The sequence below is a fragment of the Tripterygium wilfordii genome, chromosome 17 (genome assembly GCF_013401445.1).
Source record: "Tripterygium wilfordii isolate XIE 37 chromosome 17, ASM1340144v1, whole genome shotgun sequence".
NCBI classification, from domain to species: Eukaryota; Viridiplantae; Streptophyta; class Magnoliopsida; order Celastrales; family Celastraceae; genus Tripterygium; species Tripterygium wilfordii.
In genome coordinates this window covers 424,770-449,815 of record NC_052248.1, presented here as the reverse complement: position 1 = coordinate 449,815, position 25,046 = coordinate 424,770, and the positions used below count along the sequence as shown (strand labels likewise).

Sequence of the window (25,046 nt, the reverse complement as noted above, 5' to 3'; positions counted from 1 at the left end):
TCGAAGTGAGATCTTATCAATAGTTCAAAACACGGAAAACAAACCCGCCACCGAGAAAAAATCTAGCAGGGCAAGAAACATTTCAACCGACCCACCCGGAACCAAACCAGACAACATGTTTGGCAAAGCTCACAAGTAAATTGGCTTTTCTGAATATATGACCAGCCCTCCAAGAGGAGGGGCATTTTTGTAAAGCTCTAGATAGGCCTGGTAGGATTATTCAAAGCTTCAATAACTTACAAAATATCACCCTCCACAACCACCCAACCTTATCCCATTCTTCAGCCTTAAGCCAATCCGTAGCTAAAGAAAATGCCATATCCATAAAAATTTGGATTGTACGTGAAAAGGAGCAACCCTCCTCTTGTTTCATTTTTGAGGTGTAAAATATTTTTAAAAAAATCTAAAAAAATAGAAAATATCTAAGATTCGGCAATAATAATTGCATCATGCATTCAACTTTGTAGGGGTGATTATGGTCAGTTTTCTCATATAAATTTAGTCGATCGATCGATCTGTTATTAATTATCGATTATTTCGATTTTTCAGTTTTCGATCGATTCTTTAAAGAAATATGTAAATTTTATTTGAAAATAACCGATCGATGAATTCGAGTATCGATAGATTCAGTTATTTGATTTAGTTTTTAATAGCACTTGCCCAATGCTCTATTTTTGTCCTTTTGGCTGTATAACCACAAAAAAAAAAAGTTTAATAGTTTCCGGATACTGTATTTTATTTTCGTTAGTTTGTATCTTTTAAATATCATGTATATTCGGTTTTGTCCAAGCATATCTGCTGGTGTCACAGCCCTGGAAATCTATTTCTAAAGGGCGAACAGGCTGGACTTTTTTAAACTATTGACCCGATCTCGCATCTACTAGCTTCTATTTCGACTCAATATTATTATTCGCATTTCAATAACTAACAAGTCACGTTATCATCGGCGACTTGTTATCATCGGCCCAAGTCGCCAATGAAATGTGTGGAAATAATTAAAACAACAATTTTACGGATCATTCTTTTTTTCATCCCATTTATATTAAATGTTGAGATGGACGTATAAGATTTCATATGGATCGTGCGGGGGGCCAGATTTCACATGGACTATATAGGGGATAGCTTAGACAAAAAAAAGAAGAAGAAGAGATGCTTAGCATTTTCATAGTTAAAAACCAGTTTATCATGTTAACTCACTACACAAAAAATTGAAAAGATAAAAAGAATTTTTAAAGAAAGAGGACTTTATTGCACATGAAAGATAGACTAATAAGCAAAACAAAACCAGGATTGCTGAACTACAAACTGTTAAAGATATTACCTTAGAGTCTGCAAAATAAGGAGATTGAATAGTAAATTGAAACCGGTGGCTTGAGTCACGAACTAGATCGCTCTTTTTAAGACGATTCGTGGCTCTGCCACTGGTGTGCAAGCAGTAAATCGACTACGTCGTCCCCAGGATAAAACAAGCCCAGAATACTCTCTCTGTAATAGCGATCTGTGCACATTCAGAACACTGTTTGAAATTTGTTGTGTTTCTTTTTTGTCTTTCTTTCTCAAAAACGACATATATAAAACCAGAGCTTTCACCTTGATATATATTAAAAAAAATAACGTTGGAATATATTTTTCAGTAAATCTGGGAAACGTTCACCATTAAGGAGAGAATCAACGTGTTTCAGTTATTGACAAAGTCAAATTAGAAAAAATAATTAAAGTAAAAATTAACACAAGTTAGGAGATTATATCAAAGACCTCAAGGCCCATCTTTGACCTATACATATATATATTGTAAGTACTGGGAACTTGGGTTGTCCTTAGGATAGTCCAAAACCTTTACCATTCTACTACCCTTCAACCTTTGTACATATAACACATAAAATTTGTAAGAAGATCAACACAAACAAAAACATTAACCCTCACAAAACAACAACAATAACTGCTGAAAATTTGCTCTGAAAATTTTCTTGATCAAAAATGGTAACGGTGGTAGCTCCAGCATTTGCGCGCGGCGGAGGTAGCAGCGTCACCATCATTGCGACCACCCTTTCTGTGTTCTCTGCTAGGTTTATCACCATCATCACCACAAGCAAATATAACCATTGAAATGATTGAGAGCGTCATCAAAATTGTTAGCAAGCAAACCAGGATCATCTGCCTTCCCCAAAACCACCACCACCTCCAAGAATTTTGAACTCTCTCGCCATGCTTAGATGCTTCAGTAATAGCCAATATATACCTGAAAACCAAATTTAACAACCTTATATATAAAAAAGATTAATCATGTGTGGGATATGTTAGTTAGTTAGTTAAAATAACCAAGCTTGCTTTATAGGTGATGACCTTTCTAAGGTAGAAATTAGAAAGCAATTTGTCGTTTTTTTGGCTGTGCTATAAATCAGTGAAACTTGTATCACTGCCTCTTGTAAGCAACCGGAGATTTTGATGGGAAAAATCATATATGTCTCAATTTCAGTCAAATACGAAAACATTCAGTCTTATCTTAAGTAACCCATCAAAATCATCGTGTTCGTGAGTTGGATTCATATCCAAATTCATCATAACAATTAAATAAGGTGTGCAACAGCGCTCAACAAAATAAATCCGAAAATTAGAAGTTTGACTTATTTTAGGAGTTTTCTTTGAGGTTTACGTGTTTTTTTATTATTGAAGGAAACCCTAGGAGGTTGGGGAGAGTTTCAAACATATATAAATACCTCATTACAAGTCAAAAAGGAGATCTTTGGAGGTTGACGGTAGAAAAAAAGAAGAAGAAGGGATTTCGGCAATCGGGTTCCATCATTCTTGTGTTTTCTTTCCTAGATTTCCATGGATTCTATTAGTTTTATTTTCTTTTGTTTTATCGCCTAAGTAGCTAAACCTTTTGCAAGGGGGACGAAGTAGCCTCTTTGATTGTGCTTAATGAATTTGGTTTGATTAATTATTAGTTTCTTTTTGCTATGCCAAGTGTTGATTGTTGTGCTTAATTGATGATTGAACCGTGATGCTTAGCTACCATCTAGGTGTGATTATTCTAATGCAATTCGTAGTAGACGCCATGCTCAGATTGGGAATAGCTTCTTGCAATTTAACACCATGACTACCTAGACATAGACGCCATATGCTAGGATTCATGTGATCGCTACATAAGTTTCCATAGATCCAATTGCGTTCTTGTTTGTTAAACTAGTCTAGAGGCCATGGATAGTTGCAAATTAAGAATAGACGTAGTAAGTTAGACGCCATGACTACTACATGAATCAAGGGACTTGGTATTTGACATACATGAAGGAATTGATAATTGACAACTAAAGGATTTAAGTACAATAAAGATAATGAAATCGGAACCCCAACTCACCCATTTATTTGTTCTTGCATGCTTCTTATAATTTTCTCTTTTAATTTCATAATTTTTCAATCATAAATAATATTTTGTTTTTATTCGGTGATGTCTATAGTGAATTTTAGAATTATGATAAAGTAATACTCAATTCTCGTGGATTCGGCACTTGTATTTGCTAAACTATACTACTATTGATTCGTGCATTTACAAGTATAAACTGAGTTTTGAATCGCTATAATTTTAGTGGTTCGAAATCTCACATCAGCGTGCTTTGGGCGAATCCATCACTACTATTTATATTAGTCAGAGTCTTCATGTGGTCCCCACACAAGCCAACAAAGTCCTGCAAAATAAACATTAACTTTTTAATCAATTTCAACAGATAGAAATAATTGAGAGACACAAAAACAACGCCAATCTGTTAAGAGTATTAAACTGGATTCTGACAGAGCATTTCGTGTGAAGCAATGCGAGAACCAGGATGAATCAATGCTGGGCTTCTATCTTAGTTCACCCTCTGGTTTCTCTGAACATTCATAGTTTTTTCAACTCGCTTATTGATGCAGATGACCTTGGAAGTTTTTGGGTTGAGGGTTTGCATTAATTGTTTAGTTCTATTATTGCTACGTGGGCGAGAATCACTGCTACCATCACCATAGACGAACATCATGATAGAAATAATTGAGATAGACACAAAATCAACGCCAATCAAAATCATAACCCCAAAGTCGCCCACTGGAAATTACTAATTCTCTCGCCATTATTTGGAATCTTGGATATCTAATTCGCTGACTTCAGGGAAAACTGAAGACTATATATATATAGCAGTGTCACTGAAAAATCCAAAACTTAAAATTTGCAAAATTCAATACGTGTTGATTAGTGTAGATTCTCGTTAATTATGGGCAATGAAATGAGCTGGAGACGGTGTGTTGTCATCCTTACATTGTCGTTTACATTAATTTCTTATACAAAATACTGCAAATTCTGATGAAAGAGTAGACCTGGCACATGATAACTTCGTTAATTTGAATTTGGATCCCCACAGCCGGTATCCACTTATTTCAGTAGTTAATATCCTAGTTATCACAGTTGCTGAATTAGATGCATAGAATTCAAGTGAATTCGTAACGAACAAACAAACATACCAAACAATAGAAATCCAAAATGTTCAATTTCTACTGGTCTTGTATGATAAAAAATTGTAATTAAGCAAGCTACTAGATGTGGAAAGTAAAATATGTATAGTGAATCTTAATCTATATATCTAGTGATTACATGATATACAAATCAAGATAAATGGTATGAAAGTACGCATACATATAACCATATGACAATCTCAACATCCACCACCTCCTCCACAACCGCCGCCACCCCCTCCACCCCCTCCACCACCACCACCGCAACCCCCACCCCCACCTCCACCTCCATGAAACCTACTCCTGCGCCGTTTGCCAGATTCATTATCATCTCCACAAGCGAAGATGACCATAGAAATAATTGAGATTGAAACAAAAACCATGCCAAGCATGATCATTAGTCCACCGAAATTGCCCACCATGAAAGCATCCGAATGGCCACCGGAAACCACCAACGCTCTCGCCATTTCTTTGTCTATTAGTTTGGTTGCTCAGTTGCCGGCTTTGGGCGAATCCATCACCACTATTTATATTAGTCAGTGTCTTTGAATAATCCATAGTTGGAGTATTGGAGAAGATTCGTGGTTTCTGTTACAGTTTGACTTTTCAAAGTTTTAGTTTGTGTTGATTATTCGAATTACATAATGTTTATTTTAAAAGATTTTATTGTAAAATAATGAATAATAAATAACAAATTGATAGATACAAAATTTGAGGTAGGTCTGATTATATCAAAATAAAGGACTATTAGATTTTCCTTAAAAAAGATTAGTGGATTTAAATAAATATGAGATAATTATTTTCTTTTAAGCTATGTATTCTACCTGTAACTAGGGGTTATTCTTTGTCTTGCAAAATCCAAATCATGGATTTCATTGTAAGATTTGTGTTTTTTTGTTTCTTTTGTACCTATTTTGATTGCATTAAAACTCTTGTTTTAAAAAAAAAAGACGATTCTTAGAAAATTAAACCCAAACATATGAAAGTGATATTATCCGTTCTAGGTCAAAAGCATATATTTGTTTTTCTGAGTCGTCTTCGAAGTATTTAGTCCCAAAAAATATATCATAAATATGAGACGTGTTCAGCCTTTTCTCTTATTCTACTCACCTAAATTCGATATGAGATTACAAGTCTTCACAATGAAGTGAAAGTATTATTTTACTTGAATTTAAAAATCATAGTTGTCATGTTGTTATTTTTAAAAATTTGACACGTTAATTTAAAGTTGACGAGATGGGGTTGAAGGTTAGTAGAGCTGTAGCCATCCCATTGGTTTATACTTTATAGCTGGGGGAATGGAAAGAAAAATCAACTTTGTTATTATTGGACCAAACAAATTGAAGAGAAGTCTGATATTATTAATTGGGTTTATTACAACTTGAAGAAATGTCAACTTCCTCATTTATTGTTCCTCCTCTCTTAATGTTCTCAATGTGCGATGTTATCAGTCTTCCAAAATACGAAAACAAAGCCGCCACCGAAAAAAAAATCCACTTGCCCAATGCCCAATGCTTTATTTATGCCCTTATTGCATTATAACCACAAAAAATAGTTTAATAGTTTTTGAATTTTATTTTCGTTATTTCATGTCTTTTAAATAGCATGCATACTCTATTTTGTCCAAGCATATCTGCTCGTGTCACAGCCCTGAAAATCTGTTTCTAACGGGTTAACAGGCTAGGCTTTTTCAAACTATTGGGCCGATCTCGCATCCACTAGATTTTTATTTGGACTCAATATTGTGATTCACATTTCAATAAGTAACAAGTCAGGTTATCATCGGCCCAAGTTGCCTCAATATTGTTTTAATTATGTGTGGATATAATTAAAACAACAATTTTACTTACCAAGTGTTTTTTTATCTTCTTTATGTCAAATGTTGAGATGCACGCATAAGATTTCATATGGATCATAAGAGATCAGATTTCACACGGACCATGTACGAAATAGCTTAGACAAAAAAAAAAACTGAGATTCTTAACATTTTCATTGTTAAAAATCAGTTTATCATGTTAACTCACTTCACAAAAAAATTGAAAAGGTTCGTAATTTTTAAAGGAATTGGACTTTATTGCACATGAAAGATTGAAGAACAAGCAAAACAAAACCAGGATTGCTGAACTAGAAACAGAAACATTAACCCTCACAAAACAACGACAATAACTGGTGAAAATTTGCTCTGAATATTTTATTGATCAGCAAACGGTAACGGTAGTAGTTCCAGCATTTGTCACGGAGGTAGCAGAGACAGAAGCAGCATTACCATCATTGCGGTCATGACGACCGCCTTTTCTGTGTTTTCTGCGAGGTTTATCACCATCATCACCACAACCAAATATAACCATTGAAATGATTGAGAGCGTCACCACAATTGCTAGCAAGCAAACCAGGATCATCTGCCCTTCCCAAAACCACCACCATGCACCTCCAAGAATTTTGAACTCTCGATCTCTCCATGCTTAGATGCTTCAGTAATAGCAAATTTATACCTCAAAACCAAATTTAACAATCTTATATATAAAAAAAAGATTAATCATGGATTGGATATGTTAGTCAATTAAAATAATCAAGCTTGCTATAATTTATAGGTGATGACCTTTCTAAGGTAGAAATTAGAAAGCAATTTGTTGTTTTCTTGGCTGTGCTATAAATCAGTGACACTTGTTCCACTACCTCTTGTAAGCAGCCGGTGATTTTGATATGGATATGAGAAAATCATATATGTCCTAATTTCAGTCAAATACAAAAACATTCAGTCTTATCTTAAGTAACCCATCAAACCAACTAGAGGTGGTTCAATTGACGATTACCTGGATTATATATATATGTGTGTCAAGGTTGCATTCTAAACAATATTTTTCTACGATATTTTTTTTATGAAAAAAAATCCATCAAAATCATCGGTGTTCTCGTGAATTGGATTCATATATATCCAAATTCATCATAACAATTAAATAAGGTGTTCTTTCTTATTACAATGTGCATTATCTCTCCGATTCAATGCTTGCATTAGTTATAACTTTTAAGGCATACAGAAAAATGCAGATTTAATTTGGACAGAGGTCTAGAAATTTGAAAGAAAATACTAATTACAAAAGACACCGAGAAAATATTATCAAAAACCACCCCCGCCACACCCGGCACCACCACCACCACTATCAAAACTATGACTATGGTGGCTGAATCCCCCGCCATGATCACTACTGTGGCTCTGATGATAGCCGCCGCCGCCGTCACCGCTGTAATAACTACTAACAAGGCCATGTTGATGGTGGCTGCCTCCGCCACCTCCTGAAGCACTACCATGGCTGTGATGGTCGCCAGCACCTGCACCTCCTCCTCCGGAAGCACCACCGTGGCAGTGATGATGGTGGTGGCCGCCGTCGAGGCCATATAGGATCAGTTGAGACGATGCCAGTTTAGTCGCATCTGAAGTCTTGTTCCAAGCATCTTCATATTCCGCTTTACAACGACGACGAGTGTAAGTGGCCCCGGCCGTCCCTGAACCCTTCTTGATCTTCTTCTCTCTTGCTAGACGTACGAGATTCATTACGCCCACCACAAACTAAAAGAGCCGCACCCATTTTGACGCTTATGGTTTTTCACCAACACCGATGATGGAGAATTTTCAGTTCCTCGCAATAAAACGCAAAAGCCTCTGAGTAAGAATATGAAGTATCAAGCATGTCATCTAGTCATATATATATATGTATGTATGTATACAAAGGTTCTAACTTGTAATTCAAATAGGATTCTCACGCGTAAAGGAAGGAAGTTTGTTAGGTTCCGGATAATCGACTCATATATCCAATGCAAAAACCAGTCAATCTTCTTAATTGGATATTATTGAATGTTGTAGCCTTATCTAAAATTTAAGTTTTAAGACAAGAATTAATTGATCATAAGAGCTAAATGAGTTTGATTGAGTCAATTAACATTTATTAAATATAATCATTCATTCATTTAATTTTGAATTGTTAAAAGAAGATTCGAATTATTTTTTTTCCCATTGTGTACACATGTAGGCCATCTAGTCTTATTCTAGATGAGTAGATGGCCTACATGTTTGCGACTTATTGTGAATCAAAACGGTGCGTTTAAATGATGCTGTTGATGGCACGAATTGGGTAATCTTCCTTTGCTTTGCAATTTGTATGCGATTGTTAGTTTTTGTTTAGGTTTTGATATTGTTTGGATCGTTCGTTCTATGTATATTTCCGTTCATACAATTTGGTTGATCCATAAGGTGTGAACTTTTCCCAATTTTGTGAATCTGATTGTGATTTGTGAGTCGTCTGGCCAACTATTGCTTCGTTGGACAAAAGTATTAGAATAAGTTCAATCCAAATTGAACTCAACAGGCCTAACCCTAGTAGACCTAGAACTAGTTAAGTCCTATTTATATTTCACACACAGGCCACCCACTCATGATTTCGCTTCCTTCTCCACTTCTTCCTCTCAAGTCGAAGCGCCTCCAGTTTGCGGAGAGTTGCGTTGGCTTGAGTTCCTTCCTTGGCTGCATGCATGGCTTCCTTCCTTGGCTGCATGGCTGATTCCGTGTTTCATATTTATACAAACTTAGGGGATTATCTGTCTTGGAGCAAGAGTCCATCTCCATCTTCCTTCATCAAGCAACGCTTGCTCAATGAAGTAAGTGATGACCATCGGACATGTTGGGAAGACCTACCAGATGACATAGTGAGGAATATCTTCCAGCGCTTATCGAATTTCGATCGCATCCGGGTGAGCTCTGTCAACAAGTCTTGCTTTTGGCTTGTTAAAACCATCCCTCCAGCCCCTCAATTCCCATTGTTAGTGACTGATGATGAAACCAAATTTTTCGACTTGTGCGATGGCAGAATTGGTTACCTTAAAATAAACAAAAGATTCAAGACGCCAGGATTGCTCGTCGGAATTTCAAAAGGTTGGTTGGTTTATGCCCCAAGAAGCTTTACCTACCTCCCATGGAGTCTGATATGCAAAGCCAAGGACTTTATAGAGACCAAATTTCCTTCTCTCACTTTTTTTTTTTTTTGATAGAATGATTGATTTTATTGATAAGCATGGCACAAAAACAATACAACCAAGTATAACAGAGTCCTAAAACACCAAAGCAATCATTGTAACCAAGCTACAAACATGTCACTCCTTAGAGCCCCCTGTTTTGCAAGACTATCAGCTACAGAATTAGCCTCTCTACACACATGATTGTATGTAATGGAAGAGTTTACTTTCCCAAATCAGTGGACCAGATATCGAAACCGACATCATTCTCTTCAATCCAATTACGAAGGCCTTACACCAACTCCCTTCCCTGTCAACCATCCCCAATTACCAACACCAGGAACATTCCTACTCAATATACTGCGATCGCAGTTGTTCTTTTAGGTATCTTACCGTGTCTTCTTCCGACATATCACAACTTATTGTTGCTGCTGAAATTAATATTAATAATACCACTAATTTTGTCCAAACATTGGCATTGTGTCGACCGGGAGACAAGCAATGGACCGTCATCAATGCTTATCAAGGCGAGAGGTTCCTTCACATATGTTTTTATAGAAGAACATTGTGTGTGTTATATTTTGCTAAGGTTCCTGTCAATAATTTTGAACGTGGAACTATGGAGTTAGAGTTAGGAGAAGGTGAAGTAGTAAGTATAATCTTTATTCGTTATAACAGATTTTACTCACAAGTGAAAAAACGTCGTCGGGCAGGAGTTATGGCCGCTAATGTTGTTCCATATTTGGTCGAATCAATGGCAGTTAAGGCCTCTCACGTTTCATATTTGGTGGAATCAATAGGGGGAGGGTTGCTTATTATTACCAAACTAATGTTCATTCTGGATGAAGATGAAGACCACAGGAAAACAGGTGGGTTTTATATATTCAAGATCGATATTGACACGGGTGATTATGAAAGGGTAGATAATATCGATAACGAATTGATATTTTTGAGTCGTGGTGGTTCTCAATCATTATCAACCAAAGGTCTACAGGGAATACGAGGAAACTGCATTTACTTTATAGAAGATTGGTTTCAGACTCGTGAATCGGGAATATATTACTTGGATAGTCGAAAACTTGAACGTTGTTTTCCCGTTCAGGATTTTCCATTTCCATGGCAAGTGGACCACCCATTTTGGTTCGTTCCAAATTCTTAGTCTCTTACTTTCTTATTTATAATTTCTGGTAACTTACATACAAATTTATGTAATTTTTGATTCATTTTAATGAGCGCAACATATCTCATTAAAAGAATTCAAATTTCGTTGATTAGACAATGTGCACCTTTGATTTGAAAATTTGCATTAGAGATTAACTTTTGATTGTATTGTTTTTGGGATAAGTAAGTACCCATGTACTTTTCAAAAGGTTCAATTATGTATGTTCAATTACGCATTCAGGTTTTGTTTTTTGCATGTGGGTTAAACGTGCCTCTCCTACTCAATAGGGTTATAACACTTTATAAAAAGTTCAATTAAGTTTTCTTCAGACTCTTGTTTTTTGCATGTTGGGTTAAACGTCAATCTCGTACTCAATTTTTTTTTATTTTTTTTTTAAAGAAACCAGAAAATCTCGTACTCAATTAGGTTATAATACTTTATTAGGTTTGGGAACACTATTCAAAGCAGGGTACATATTTTACATAGACAATTTTGAAATTAAACTAAAAGGAATTTTTTTTTTCTTTTTTGTGTTCCTTTATTGGAAATTAGTTAGGTCTGCTTAAATTGTCTACTTGGCTCTCAAGTCACGAGGTGATATGCCGGTTTTCTATAAACCATTGAGGGATTTAGGGAGAATGAAAGAGATGGGAAAGGGAAGGAAGAGAAGAAAAGAGAATGAAAGGGAAAATACATTTACATCTCTCATGTTTGGATATATAAAAAAAATAAAAATATATCTGGATGAAAGCTGATTCTGAATCGTCTGGCCAACTTTTCTTCATTGGACTAAAGTAGGAAAAAGTCCAATCCAAATTGAACTCAACGTACAGCCCTATCCCTACTAGAATTAGAAGTTAGAACTACTAGTTAACGCAGGGAAGTAGTCAGAGTCCTATATGTAGTATCTTTGCCAAAGGCCATCTACACCGATGTTCTTTTTACATCGTATATGCAGTATATATCTTTCTTTGCAAAAGTCGTACAAGAGAGTTCAAATTTAACCAAGAAAACAAAATATTCACACACAAATAGGAAAGCACCACATCCACCGACACCAGTGCTCTTTTATTTACTCCAAAGTTGTCGCTAAGCACTTCATCAGCCACCATAGTCGCCTGATCCTACGATTGTTGACTAGTTAACTTTGGTGATGTGGGTCCGCTGTCAGGACATGTTGTGGATGTCAGATTGTACGATACTTGACTTGGGTGGTTGGTGGGTCATGGGCCTTGGTCTTTGATGGACCTACAAAAATAAGTAAAGGTATTGGGCTTGAGCCCATGCTGATGGGCTGAAGGCTCTAAGTCTTCATGGACTTGTTCCGTTACTTTGAACTTTGAATATGTTGGGATTGGGCCCACGATTTTAGAGGCTAGTGCGACCAACCTATTTTTGGCCACTACCACCATCACCAACACCTCCACAACCATCCCCACCATCACCATCACCACTGCCTCCATCGCTATCCGCACCCCAATCATCATCTTAATTGGATCTTCTGTTACGACTTTTTTGAAGTTTGTATCGTCACCACAAACAAATACGACCATGGAAATAATTAAAAGCGAAACGAACAAAAACCATGCCAAGCATTAACAGTCCCCCAAAGTTACACACCATGCGACCTTCTGAATGCCCAGCACCATAAGCCACCAACAATCGTGCCATTACTATTTCTTGGACAAGCTTTGTTGCAAGACTTTATGCAAATTGTAACGACTACATAGATAAACAGAGTGTTTAAATCATTTAGAATTTGAGAGCCCTTCCTTGCTCATGTCACACTATTGACTTTTCATTGTTTTATAGGGTTGGAAGTTTGTTGCATAGTCAATTCATTCTTAGACACTTTGAGGATACATTTACAAGTAAGCTGGCTTGTCTTATGACATCTTTATAATAAAGCTAATGAATTCAGACAATTGGATGTATATATATATATATATGTGAGATGTACTTTCCTTGCATCATCCCTATCATTCCAGAGGCAGATTATTCTGATAGGATCCAATCTCTCACCAGTGGATTGGCTAAGATAGGTCCTTTCCATAGTCTACAAGGGCTGGCACATAGGGACATGGCTTTAACTCAATAGCTAACTCATCCCATTGGCTAGCGAGCTCATAAGGGGATGGCTGATGTGAGAGCCGGAATGAGAGTGCTTTGACTAGAAGGGCATAGCTGATGTGAGAGACCTTTTTCAATAAGCATAAGAAAAAGGAAAAGATATGGCGGGAGGGGCGCCCCCTGTCTAATCATCCTTGCTTACCATAATTGCCCCCTACCAAAGATATCACTCTTACATATTAAAAGAAAATTAGTGTTTCAATTTATACACAATTGTTTAAAACATTTTAATTTGATCATTCAATAATAAAATTATTTCAATGATAGCTTTTCTCACTTTGGGGCAGTTAAACTGCACATGTGGCAATCAATATTTGGGCAATCAACGTGTCACATGTGCAGTTTGCCTACCTCAAAGTGAGAAAATCTATCCGAGAGACCAAGTTGAAACAATTTTTGTCATTGGGTGACCAAATTGAAACATTTTAAACAACAATGTGTAAATTGAAACACTGACTATCTTTTAGTGTATAAATTTAACCTAATCATTTTATGCACTATGATAGAGTTTTTTTTTTTTTTCAATATACAAACAGGTGGCAGTAGGGATGGATGACAATTCTACTTACTATCAAATTCATATCTAACGGTGTATAAATAATATGATAGAATGATGTGACGTAGAAAGATCTCTCAAAGTGCTGTGACATACTTTCTCAATCGTTGGATGCAAATTTCAAACTACGAGAATTGAGGAATTGCATAGCCTTCAAATCCGGACAACAACGTCAAGTATTGCAATCTCGGTCCCTTAGGTGATATTCAATTTTAGTTATAACTAGGTGCGAAACCCGCGCTTTGCGCGGTCAGTGATAAAGAATTTCACTATCTCATATTAATCAACTAACATATATTGAGGAATTTGAGAAAGATCAATAAGTAAGACCAATAATGAATGGAAAGAAATGCATACCAAAGAAAATTAAGTGAAATATAAAATAGCATACAATAGGGATCACAAAGAAAAAATCACACCCAAAAAATAAGTTCTATAAATCCTCATCTAAATGAGCAATAGTTTGTTCAATCTTCACCATTACTCTGGCAAACACAATAATTCTATAAACCCTCGTCTACATGAGCCTCCTAGTAATATCATCTTCAATCATCACTGACCTGACAGTCCAAAAGAACCATATCAAGCATTATCAACTCGCCCGACTTTAGCTTTATCGACTCAGCCCCTCAACCTGTTTTGCAACCCCCTTCGCCGATGACATCTCTTCTGGTACCGTTGAATCCAGTTGCTTCATCTCTGATCGGCAACATGCACCCATCAATCCTCTGCTTGAATACAGAACAAAAGGCAAAAGAGGGACCTCAATCACATAGATCCCAAGTGTCTTGTCACAAAGCTAATTTGAAACGACGATAATGAGAAATCATATATAACTTTTCTGAGTCCCTTAATACTAATTACTAACGATAACTTTTCAATAAACTCACAATAATAGTTTGTACAAAATTAATTCTCATATATTTTAAAGCAAATTCCACTAACACCTCTTAGTGGGAATGCAAACCGTTAAATGTGAACGGCAGTTAAGATAAATTTAATATGATTTAATTTTATTTAAAACAATAAATAAATAAACGTATGCGAGCCGTTAAGTGTGAACGACAGTTAAGATAAATTTAATATGATTTAATTTGATTTAAAACAATAAATTTATAAACTTTATTTGTGTATGTAGGTAAAACTTGATTTTTATTTAGTATAATCTTTACCATAAATCCAAGTGACAATCATAGAGCTAATTGAGGAGACGTGACAGCACCAAAATCATTTACTTATTGTTGAAAGAGCAAGCCCGTCACCGCTGATTATTATTATAAAGTATTTACAGATTATCATATTGACATTTTAAGTATTGCCACCTCAAGAGAATATCAACAGTACCCCCAAAATGGGATCTGGGCTGACCGGCTGATGGGCTTGCATGTTGATTATTGCAGTAGATTTTGGGCCCGGGAAATGGGCTTGAAAGTTATAGTAAATGAGTAAATATTTTCTCACAATTCTTCTTTTCTTCTCTTCCTTTCTTTTTTAGTATGGATGAAATCACGGGCTTCGTAAAGCTTCACATTTTTCTCATTTCAGAATCAGCGTAAATGATAAATGCATCATCTGAGAGGAATTAAAAATAAATAATAAAACGGAGAAATACAATGAAAGAATTCTATATCAAAATATGGGGAAAGTTAAATAAACCGTTGTTTTTGTTAAATACAATACAACAAAATGTTGGAATTTTTTGGATAATAATATCACTTTACAAAATGGATAAAAAAAAATACATACTCAAATTTTAATATAAAAACAATGTTTGATGTTGTTAAATACAACCCTAAAGAGTTCTATTACTGCTAATGGGCAGTCGTGTACTCTCTTTTCTCCGTTGAAACTTTATATTGCATGTCATCATATGCGTTTTTTTTTTTCTTTTTTATAGACAATGAGATGCTTACATACTGGTGTCCTTGTTTTTTTTACATTTAACTTTCATGAGACTGCTGGTTTTATGCTTATTTTACAATGACCTCTTTGTTGTGGCCTCTCCAAACAAGATGCTGAGGATTTAAAGTCAATCGTAGAGCAAAAGTGATTATAGTCGAAGTATACTTGCGGTTATTACAATAAATATTGAGGTGTCAATCCCAGGAGGAAGTGTTTAGGGTAACACAAAATACAACACTCAAATGTAATTAAAAATAAGAAAAATGGATTACAAAAATTGTGTATGAAGCTTAGCTTAATTTTGAGAAAATGAATATGAAAAATTGAAAAGGCGTCGGGAATCCCTTTTAAGCTTCGTTATACCATTTCCACTTTGATTCGAAATTATAACTCAATTAAATGCTTCACATCCCAAGTAAATAATCGGAAGAAACTTGGCATGCAATTGGGCCGTATGAATGGTTGTTGGGCTTGAAATGAGATGGGTAGCAAGACATGGGCTTGGAAATGGCAAATTTCACATTGACATGGCTAATGGCGGTGGACTTCACAAAGATGGCTTTAAGTCTTTAACACATGCCGGTTCAATAAGAAAATCCATGTTCTTTAAATCACCAGTTCTAGGACTTCAACCGGACCGGGCAAGTGCCTGGTCACCGGTTGGACCGGTCTATCCGGTCCGGTTATATGTTCATATTTTGTGTAAATTTCCCCTCCCGCCCGATCGTCCGTCTTTCAGTTTGTTACTCGCTCTCTTCTTCTTCCTTCTCTGAGTTCTTCTCCTCCGATTCTTGCATCGTCAAAATATGAAATTCCATCTCCTCCTTTTCTTCTTGATCAGTGCATCATTCTTTGGTATCAAATGGAAGAAAAGCAAGGGTCAGCCTGACTCTCCCATTCATGCGGACGAAAACTCATTTGAGTTACTGCGGAAAGATGAAAACAATGACGACTCCGATGATGAAAATGAAAATCAAGATCCTTCCCCGGTCAATTTACCAGCTCCCGTGGAACACCTACATACCAAATATATGACCTATGCTCATGATCCCTCCGATTTTTACACATCCCCTCCACCTCCACCAGAACCCCAGCCCAAGAAACCCCAACCCAATTCACAAGGCGGACCGGTCTCCAAGAAAACCCATTCAAAACCGTCCAAAACTAAGGAAGAATCTTCCAAGAAAACCCATTCAAAACCGTCCAAAACTAAGAAAGAATCTTCCATTCCTGTTTCTTCCACCTCCGGCAGACGGCGGCGGTGGATCGGTACGATTTCACTTCTTATCATCATCTTGGGAGGATTTCACTCCTTATCATCATCAAGAGGTAAGCAATTAATGGAATAAAAATGGTTTTTGATGGACCAAAGGTCTTCCTTAGTACATGGGTTAGCTGTATCTACTCGACAATTACTTTTCAGTTTTCACCCCATTTAGTGTTCTCCAATTTGGCCTAGACATTCTTAGGCATTCGTCATGGCATTTTGTTCGGAAAATTTTGATTATGGGGAGTTTTCTTTTCAGGGAAAATAGAAGTCCTGTTTCTTGGCATCTCTTAAAAGTCAAAACTGCATGATTGGATTCATGTTTTTCTTTTTCTTTTGAAAATAGATCTCAGTTAGGATTTTATTTATCGTGTCTGACTAGATCTTCTACTGCTGGAAAAAAAGCTTTAATACTTATTGTTTTGGTGTTGGTAATTTACCAAATTATTTCAAATTATTTACCATATGTGTTTGAAAGTTGCCTCTTATTGTCATTAATGCATATAATCCTGGATGGTTTAATCTGATGATTACTGTTGTTGGTTCTAGCCACTGCTGGGAGAAACGAAGCAGCATCTAGCAGCACTACTTTGAACATGAGAAAGCTGGATGATGAAACAGAGAATCTTGCTCGTACGTGCATGTGATATTTAAATACGAAGTGATTTTAGAATCTCTCCCTCCCTCCCTACTTTGCTTCTCAAAAAAAAATATCCTTGCTATGTGTAAATAATGCCGTGTGTTCAATTTGTTAGCTGCATATTGAATGCCTGCGGTGTTGTGTTTGTGAGTCTGCTGCCATACTTTTTGGCTTCCATGACCTGATGCCATAGAGCAAATTAATCTATAGTTCATGGTCTGGTGTTGAAGGGTTAAGTAAATATTTATTTGTCTCGATGAATGAGATTATATTTCCATTACTCTGTCAGGTTTAACTTTGATTACTTCTTGTTATTGTCTTATTTCTTTTTTCTACCTTGAAGATTACATTGTGTGGATTGTCTTGTGCAGTCCCTCCTCCCTTGTAATATGCCAAAGCGATTCCGAGTCTATTGCTTTGCATTTGTGTTTTGAGTGCAGATGATCGCGTGCCCACTGAGCTGAAGAAAATCATTATGCATGCTCTACTGGATAAGAAGCCAACACAGGCTCAACTCGCTCAGGTAAAATGTTCTCTCTGGTTCGATCCTTTTTTTTTTCTTCCCCTCTTTACAGCCTTACCTTGATGTTTTGTTTGCCTTATACTCATTCATGGGACAGCGGTTATTAATATGTAGGATTTTTCTTTTGGCAGATAATCAATGAGAAGCCTCAAGTGATCCAGGAATATGAATCGGGAAAAGCTAGTCCAAATCAACAGATAATTGGCAAGCCCACTGAGCTGAAGAAAAACATTATGCAAGCTCGACTGGATAAGAAGCTAACACAGGCTCAACTTGCTCAGGTTAAATGTCTTTCGCTGGCTCTATCTCTGGTTCAATCCTTGATGTTTTGTTTTTCCTTATACTCGTTCATGGGGCAGGCAGCGGTTGTAAATATTAAGATTTTCTTTTGGCAGATAATCAATGAGAAGCCTCAAGTGATCCAGGAATATGAATCGGGAAAAGCTATTCCAAATCAACAGATAATTGGCAAGCCCATTGAGCTGAAGAAAATCATTATGCAAGCACGACTGGATAAGAAGCTAACACAGGCTCAACTTGCTCAGGTTAAATGTCTTTCGCTGGCTCTGTCTCTGGTTCAATCCTTGATGTCTTGTTTTTCGTTCATGGGGCAGGCAACAGTCGTAAATATTTAAGATTTTTCTTTTGGCAGATGATCAATGAGAAGCCTCAAGTGATCCAGGAATATGAATCGGGAAAAGCTATTCCCAATCAACAGATAATTGGCAAGCTGGAGAGGGCTCTTGGAGTGAAAATTGCGTGAGAAAAAATAAAATAATCCTTGTATATAGATGATCGTGCATGGGTTGGAACTTTCTTGTAGACCTTGGAATCTAATAACGTGTCATAGTAAGGTTGCGTTGTTGTAAGAAAAGTTCTGGAGTCGCCCACTCTAGAGTCTCTCCTTTTCTTTCTTGTTTGAGAAATGACAATCTGTGTTATTACCCTGCATGTGAGATTGTGCATAAGCTAGCGTCATAGTATTTGCTTGAGAATATATCTGATTTCCCACTTGATTGGTCTCATCATAGGGTACAGCCAGCGATGTAGCCGGTCCAATTAGACTCATGGTCCCATTGGCCCATTAAAACTAAATAAATGCCTGACGGCTGACGCAGCTCACTTGTCAAGGAGATTGGTCCATTGGGCTGAGGAAAAAGCCTCATGAAATTAGCAGCCCATTTGTCAAGGAGTAGGCTCATTGGGCTGAGGGAAAAAGCCTGAATTGAAATTATTTTCGAAAAACAGGCAGGATTCATAGTGATGAATATCAACCATCCCCAATTACCAACACTTTGAACATTCCTACTCAACAAACTGCACTCGCAGATGTTCTTTTACAGTGTCTTCTTCCGACATATCACAACTTATCGTTGCTGCCGAAATTGATACTAATAATATCACTAATTCTGTGCAAACATTGGCATTGTGTCGACCGGGAGACGAGCAATGGACCGCCATCAATGCTTATCAGGGCGAGATTTTCCTGCACATATATTTTTATGGAGGAACATTGTGTGTGCTACATCATGCTGTGACAAATCGTGCTAATTTTGAGCGTGGGACAATTGAATTAGAGTTGGGAGAAGGTGAAGCAGTCAGGATTATCTTTATTCCTTATAACAATCAAACTACATGTTCAAGTGCGAAACCAACTTTCAGCAGGAGTTAAGTCCGGTCACGCTCCATATCTGGCCGAATCAACAGCAGGGGAGTTGTTAGTTATTACCAAAGTAATGTTCATTGTGAATGAACCCCATCTGAAAACTGACAAATTAGGTGGGTTTTACATATTCAAGATCGATATTGATTCGGGTGATTATGAAAGGATATATAATATAGGTGATGATGAATTGATATTTCTGTGTTTTGGTGGTTCTCAATCATATTATCAACCAGAGGTCTACAAGGAATACGAGGAAACTGCATTACCTTTACAGCAGATTGGCGTCAGAGTAGTGAATCTGGAATATATTACTTGGATAGTGGCAAACTTGAGCGTTGTTTTCCTATTCAGAACTTTCCATAGCATGGGGAACCATTTTGGTTCGTGCCAAATTCATAGCTAATTTAATGTTAATTTCAGCAGCAGTGGGGATAAGCATGGCTCATGGGTTAGTTTACCATATCAAGAACAATAAGGTATCTAACTTTTCTAAAAAAATGATTCAATCATCATTTATACATACATACATATATATATACATACATATATATATACATATATATATATATACATATATATATATATATATATACAGAAATTCTCCTATGTGGACCAAAAGTGTGGACCAAGTTTGTGGACTTGTTTTTCAACCATAGATGTGGTGGGTCCCATAATAAATGTGTGGCCCCCACTTATGTTGTGATTGATTACAACCATTGGATTTTGGTCAACAAACTTGGTCCACACTTTTTGGTCCACATAGGAGAATTCCTCTATATATATATGCATGACAGTTCATATACATGGCTCAAATGAACTCTTCTTATAATACAGCTTAGCTTCCTTTATTTTCTTTCCAGACAATCACCACATATGAACGACTTGCTCAAAGATTTACAAGTAAATATATATATATATATATATATGCATGACAGTTCATATACATGGCTCAAATGAACTCTTTTTATAATACAGCTTAGCTTCCTTTATTTTCTTTCCAGACAATCACCACATATGAACGACTTGCCCAGAGATTTACAAGTAAACAACTGCTGTATAAAAAAGATGGGCATGTAGATTTACAGTTACCCGATTGTATAGTTGATTACAGCAACCGCAAAAAGATAGAACTGAAATGGATAGTCCAGCCAAAGCTACTGCTTGAGCCTATAGACTGAAGATGAAGATTTTAAGGCTTCTAAGCTTCTGGTATAGGAGCAAGTATTTCCTGATGCAATAATGATCAGAAGTTTGGTTAAGCATTAAGTAATCACAAATAGTAGATATAAGCAATGAAGAAGAGAATAGTAAAATTACCTCGGTATGTCGCAAATGCCCAAGCTGTACATTTTTAGTTCTAACAATCATTTCCCACTTGGGATCCAGAGCGGGTGTCTTGGAAGCCTGAGCTTTAGAGTGAAAATTCATACCAATGTGGGACCGTGATTGTAAAGATGAATTCCGCGAGGAAACAGTAGGCAGAGTACGCTTTAGCCATGACTCTGTTGGAGGTAAAGGAGGAGGAAGAGGAAGATCAAAACAACTTTCTTGTTTACGTAATTTAACTGCAAGCTGGTGTTCCAGATCGATCTTCCCATCATCTGTTGACATGATACATTCATGGTTGATAATCTGATTACTTTGCGGTTTATCTGATTTCCTGTGAAGTTGACTTTCTGAATCAATCTTCTCTTCTTCAGTCATTTTTTCACTTGCGATTGTGATAGAATCCTGCATAAGATCCTGCTTAGGAACATCCATTTGTACCTCATGAATGGATTTATCTGAAGAAGATTGGAAACAAGTGTCGACAGACTCCAAACTTTCAGGCTGCAGCTTTGCCTTTCCGCCCACCACATTCAGTTTTTCAATATCTTTAAAGAATGAATTCACCATAGAATTCTCATCACTCTCCCGACTTTTGAATGGCATCTGAGCATCATAACCTTGGTAATCAATGAGCCCCTTCATATCTGAAGAATTTGAACTTGAAACAGGAGATTTTACTTTATGTACAGAATCCACGTATAGAGTTTTCTCAACTAAAGGACTAGCCGAATCTGATTCCCATTTAGAGCTATCACAGGCCAACAATTCTCGAAAATTACGTGCACCTTTAGAGGATCTATCAGAGCTGCTCACTCCAGGATCCTTAGAATCTTCAGAAAGTGCAAGAGAACCTTTGTCGTCATGGTGGCAAGGTGATCCACCATCGCCTTGCAAGAGGTTGTACATAGATGACCTGTCCAGCTTCCGCGAATCACTTCCATACCTGATCTGGCTTAATTCTTCCCTCAGCTCAGTTGTAGTTGAGCATTGCACAAAACCAGAACCCTTACCATGCTGTAGGAAATGACAAAACAAACAAATGCTAGTATTAAGGCTGGAGTAATTAAAAGATAGCGATGAAAAAACGAATTGGTGAAATCAATGAAGATTATTGGAAAATAAAGAAAAGATGATGCCAATACCTCACTCTCACTTTCAGCACAAGAAGTGGCATATGAAGATTTAGCTCGTGCTCTGCGGACAGAAAATACAGGTCCATGGGTGTGCTTTTTCAGCCCGGGTACCGGGTTCAACTGCAAGCAAAACCGAGGAAGTAATCCACAAACCTTAATGGATGAACTCCTAGGTGCATTATAATCCTCATCCTCATCTTCACTTTCTTCCACTACATTTCTTTGCATGTAATGTGCCATATTATTTGGCCTATTCTGATTCAATGGACGCCGCTTTTCCACACTTACTAACTGTTTCATCTGCCTTGGTTGTTGCTCTCGTGCAACAGGTTGCTTCCTAAAGGTATACTGAGGCGATTCTGAAGCCATTGCCTTTGCTGCAGGCAAGAATCGACCCATCATTAGATCCCGAGTCTGAGGGTCAGTTGAGAAAATCCCATGGGGTTTCATATCTGGACCATCCAAACCACTCACTCCACTTACACTACAGTTAAAGAAAGATGATTCAGTCTGAGAAAGAGTATCAAGTGCATCAACATAGGCTTCATCACCATCATCTGAACTGGAACTCGTTGTCTCCTCCATTTCATTCTTTGAATTTCCATACTTAGCAACACTCTCATCCAAATAGGACGCATTTCCAGAACTGGATATGGTAGTGTCCCTATGGGATTGAGTAGCAGTTTTACCATCAGAACCTGTATTAGAAGTTTGTTGTTTAGCATAAAAAATCCGCCCTGGAGGACGTTGAAGAGCATGAGTTTGCAATTTTCTTTCATCCTTGGGTTTTCCTGGGGTTTTCTCCCATAAGAAAGGAACAGTTCCTGGGTTCCTTATTGGACCCGATTTCAATTCTGATCTGTAGGCAGGAAGAGACGGTATTTTAGGCTTCGAATTGTCTCTTTTCCTATTGTTCTTGGCTTCTGAGGAGGCAACTGTTGATGTGAACCGCCTTACTGATAGAAATGGTTGATTAAAATCCAATTGCTTCTCTTCCATCAGATTCTTTAGTAACATGCATTTGTCTGGCAAATACCACTATTGAATTAAACCACTTTGGAGTGAGCAATATTCAAGAACAGTAAACATGCATTTAGGACCAAAGAGTTCAATGTTACCTAAATAGATATAGCCAGAATCAATTTAAGCATCAGTTGAAGTACAGGCCTACAGGTACAAGTTTGAGTTCAAAGCTCAAAGTAATGCAAAGAAAACGAATTTGATTCAGAAAACCAATTTGATTGCTTTCTTGATTCATGGATTAGAGAACAAAACAAAACTTAGTCTTTTAATGCCTGAGAGGTTTAAAGCAATAATTTTTGGCTTGCTTGATTCAAAATCTCATCTATTGAAATTTCCGATCCTAAGAGCAGTTTCCCTTGTTTTCTCCGCCAATAGAGATAATCAAAGGACACAGTTTGCTTGCCCAACTGATTCCAGAAGCTCAAAGAAACAGAGCTTTCATTCATCAAGAGAAATTAAAATCTAATCAAAACCCAAAAACCCTCAATTTAATCTTTGACCAATACCCACTAGAGAAAACAACGGATTGAGCGACAAAGACTTGAATAGCTGTATAAATTTCTTTATTTAGAGTAAATGGGTATACAAAAGAACGTTTTTCCACAAGAAAGAAGCCCAATTTCCTGCTACAATAGCACCAATAACACAGAACAACAAGACACAGATCGCATTCTATTCTCTCTACCCAAATACAACAGCAATACCAGTAAGAAAGAGAGAGTACCGGAGAGATATGGCCGATCCAAAAACCAATTCAACGTGTCCTTGCAGAAGTTGAGTCAATCAATTAAAGCTGTCAAATTAGGCGCACAGAGGAGCGAGAGAATCAATGGCAAATCATAGACTAAAAGCTCAAGCGAGAATAAAGAATAGAGAGAAAGACAGAGTAGGGAGAGCAAGTGAAGGATAATCTATTTTGTACGCTTCTGCTTACTTGGCTGTGTAGTTGAAGGAGAGCTTACCCGCCTTTCATGGAAAATCTGCAATTCTTTTTTTTTTCTTTAAGAAAAGGAACTTTTGTATGAAGAACCATACGTTACTTGAATGAATGAATGAATGAAAAATGTCTCCTTTTTGTGAATATTTTTATGAGTCACTTGTTGGTTGGATCATGTGCTGACATCTATAAAGAAAGCTACTTTGGGTCCTTTGAAGTCATGATCATTGGATTATTGGATTATGAAAGCCGTTGGAACATTTTCTTTCTTTTATTTTCAATCATTGACGATATAAGTATTGAATGTTTTCTTTTAGGCCAAATTGGATTGATTTGTTTGGAAATATTGGGTATCAATTAAAATCAAAATAAAACATTAAATATCTTTTATTAAGAAATTAACCCGATAGTATTATAATTATAATTTTTTTTTTTCATTATGAGACTTTTTTAGTAACAGAGGATAACAACATACAAGTTTATCTTTTGAACTCCAATATGAGTCTAAAACTCGGGTTATCTTACTCACGTGTATAAAAATTTATCACTTAACGACATTATAAATTGGGTGGTGAAAACTCGATAAATCATCACTATGCTATTATCACTACGTTATTACCCAAGTGATTTCATTTACACACATTGCATACACATGGAATACAACTCATACTTGCTCTGCCAAATACCTAATCCTTATAAAGGCTACACTCAGTACCTATTTACATTAACTTAAGACGTGATCATAACATCAACTAATTAGTAAATCTTCCCCTTTTTGCTAAAATTACGAGTGTCCCACATCAATCTTACAATCAAATGATGCCTCCTTGATTCTAAGATTGAAGTGTGAAAAATGCATTGCATGCCTGATACCTCCCCGAAAACAAAAAATCTGTCTGGTGCGTGGGTGCGTGTGTCGGTGCTTCCGAGATCTCTCCTTAAAGTCTTCCAACGAAGTCACAGTTTGTGTGTGTAAAGCAACCTCTCCAGCCTGGTAGCTGGAGCCCACATAACAAAGGTCTAGTCATATTAGACAGCTCATTGGCATTGCTCCTATTCAAGAGTCAAGCCCAACCCTATAGGCCTTCTCTTTCAGCCCATGAAAATTATAATAAAGGTTCAACTTCAACACGCCTAGCCCAGGCCCATATGATAAAACGAATATTATTTTCGCTTTGTTATTAATCAACATTCAACAGCCCATTGTCGATTAATCCATTTAAAAGTGAAAGTCTTAATATAGATGCTCTCACTAATGAGAGGTGGCTCGGTTGAAAATCGATTGGGTT

The 25,046-nt window shown here is 36.8% G+C and overlaps 3 protein-coding genes across 5 annotated transcripts; 1 reads left to right on the top strand and 2 right to left on the bottom strand.

Moving 5' to 3' along the window:
• Window positions 1–6,877: 6,877 nt before the first annotated feature.
• On the bottom strand, window positions 6,878–8,035 carry LOC119982622 (RNA-binding protein cabeza-like). The gene is made up of 2 exons (XM_038826102.1): window positions 7,623–8,035; window positions 6,878–6,995 (listed from the first exon to the last, which is right to left on the bottom strand). The coding sequence occupies exons 1-2, from the start codon at window positions 8,033–8,035 to the stop codon at window positions 6,878–6,880; spliced, it is 531 nt and encodes a 176-aa protein (XP_038682030.1).
• Window positions 8,036–16,045: 8,010 nt separating this feature from the next.
• LOC119982621 lies at window positions 16,046–18,674 on the top strand. The gene is made up of 6 exons (XM_038826101.1): window positions 16,046–16,568; window positions 17,056–17,139; window positions 17,587–17,669; window positions 17,801–17,950; window positions 18,065–18,214; window positions 18,322–18,674. Exons 1-6 carry the CDS (start codon window positions 16,046–16,048, stop codon window positions 18,430–18,432), a joined length of 1,101 nt encoding a protein of 366 aa, XP_038682029.1. The 3' UTR covers window positions 18,433–18,674.
• A 1,606-nt stretch (window positions 18,675–20,280) lies between these two features.
• LOC119983053 lies at window positions 20,281–23,913 on the bottom strand. 3 transcript variants are annotated; one of them, XM_038826709.1, is made up of 6 exons: window positions 23,755–23,913; window positions 23,545–23,613; window positions 22,916–22,964; window positions 21,807–22,822; window positions 20,653–21,678; window positions 20,281–20,563 (listed from the first exon to the last, which is right to left on the bottom strand). In XM_038826709.1, the coding sequence occupies exons 4-6, from the start codon at window positions 22,812–22,814 to the stop codon at window positions 20,534–20,536; spliced, it is 2,064 nt and encodes a 687-aa protein (XP_038682637.1). In that variant the 5' UTR covers window positions 22,815–22,822; window positions 22,916–22,964; window positions 23,545–23,613; window positions 23,755–23,913; the 3' UTR covers window positions 20,281–20,533. The 3 variants fall into 3 exon arrangements, with proteins under 3 accessions (XP_038682637.1, XP_038682636.1, XP_038682638.1); XM_038826708.1 differs by lacking the exon at window positions 22,916–22,964; XM_038826710.1 differs by lacking the exon at window positions 22,916–22,964 and having other exon boundaries at window positions 23,783–23,858.
• Between the last annotated feature and the right edge of the window lie 1,133 nt (window positions 23,914–25,046).

Coding starts and splice junctions, on each gene's coding strand:
- LOC119982621 (XM_038826101.1), top strand. CDS start 16,046: ATGAAATTCCATCTCCTCCTTTTCTTCTTGATCAGTGCATCATTCTTT. Junction 17,140..17,586: donor TGAAACAGAGAATCTTGCTC/GTACGTGCATGT, acceptor TTTTGAGTGCAG/ATGATCGCGTGCCCACTGAG. Junction 17,951..18,064: donor CACAGGCTCAACTTGCTCAG/GTTAAATGTCTT, acceptor TTCTTTTGGCAG/ATAATCAATGAGAAGCCTCA.
- LOC119983053 (XM_038826709.1), bottom strand. CDS start 22,814: ATGTTACTAAAGAATCTGATGGAAGAGAAGCAATTGGATTTTAATCAA. Junction 21,679..21,806: donor GTGCTGAAAGTGAGAGTGAG/GTATTGGCATCA, acceptor CATTTCCTACAG/CATGGTAAGGGTTCTGGTTT. Junction 20,564..20,652: donor GGCATTTGCGACATACCGAG/GTAATTTTACTA, acceptor TTATTGCATCAG/GAAATACTTGCTCCTATACC.
- LOC119982622 (XM_038826102.1), bottom strand. CDS start 8,035: ATGAATCTCGTACGTCTAGCAAGAGAGAAGAAGATCAAGAAGGGTTCA. Junction 6,996..7,622: donor AGTGGTGGTGGTGGTGCCGG/GTGTGGCGGGGG, acceptor TTTATATATAAG/ATTGTTAAATTTGGTTTTGA.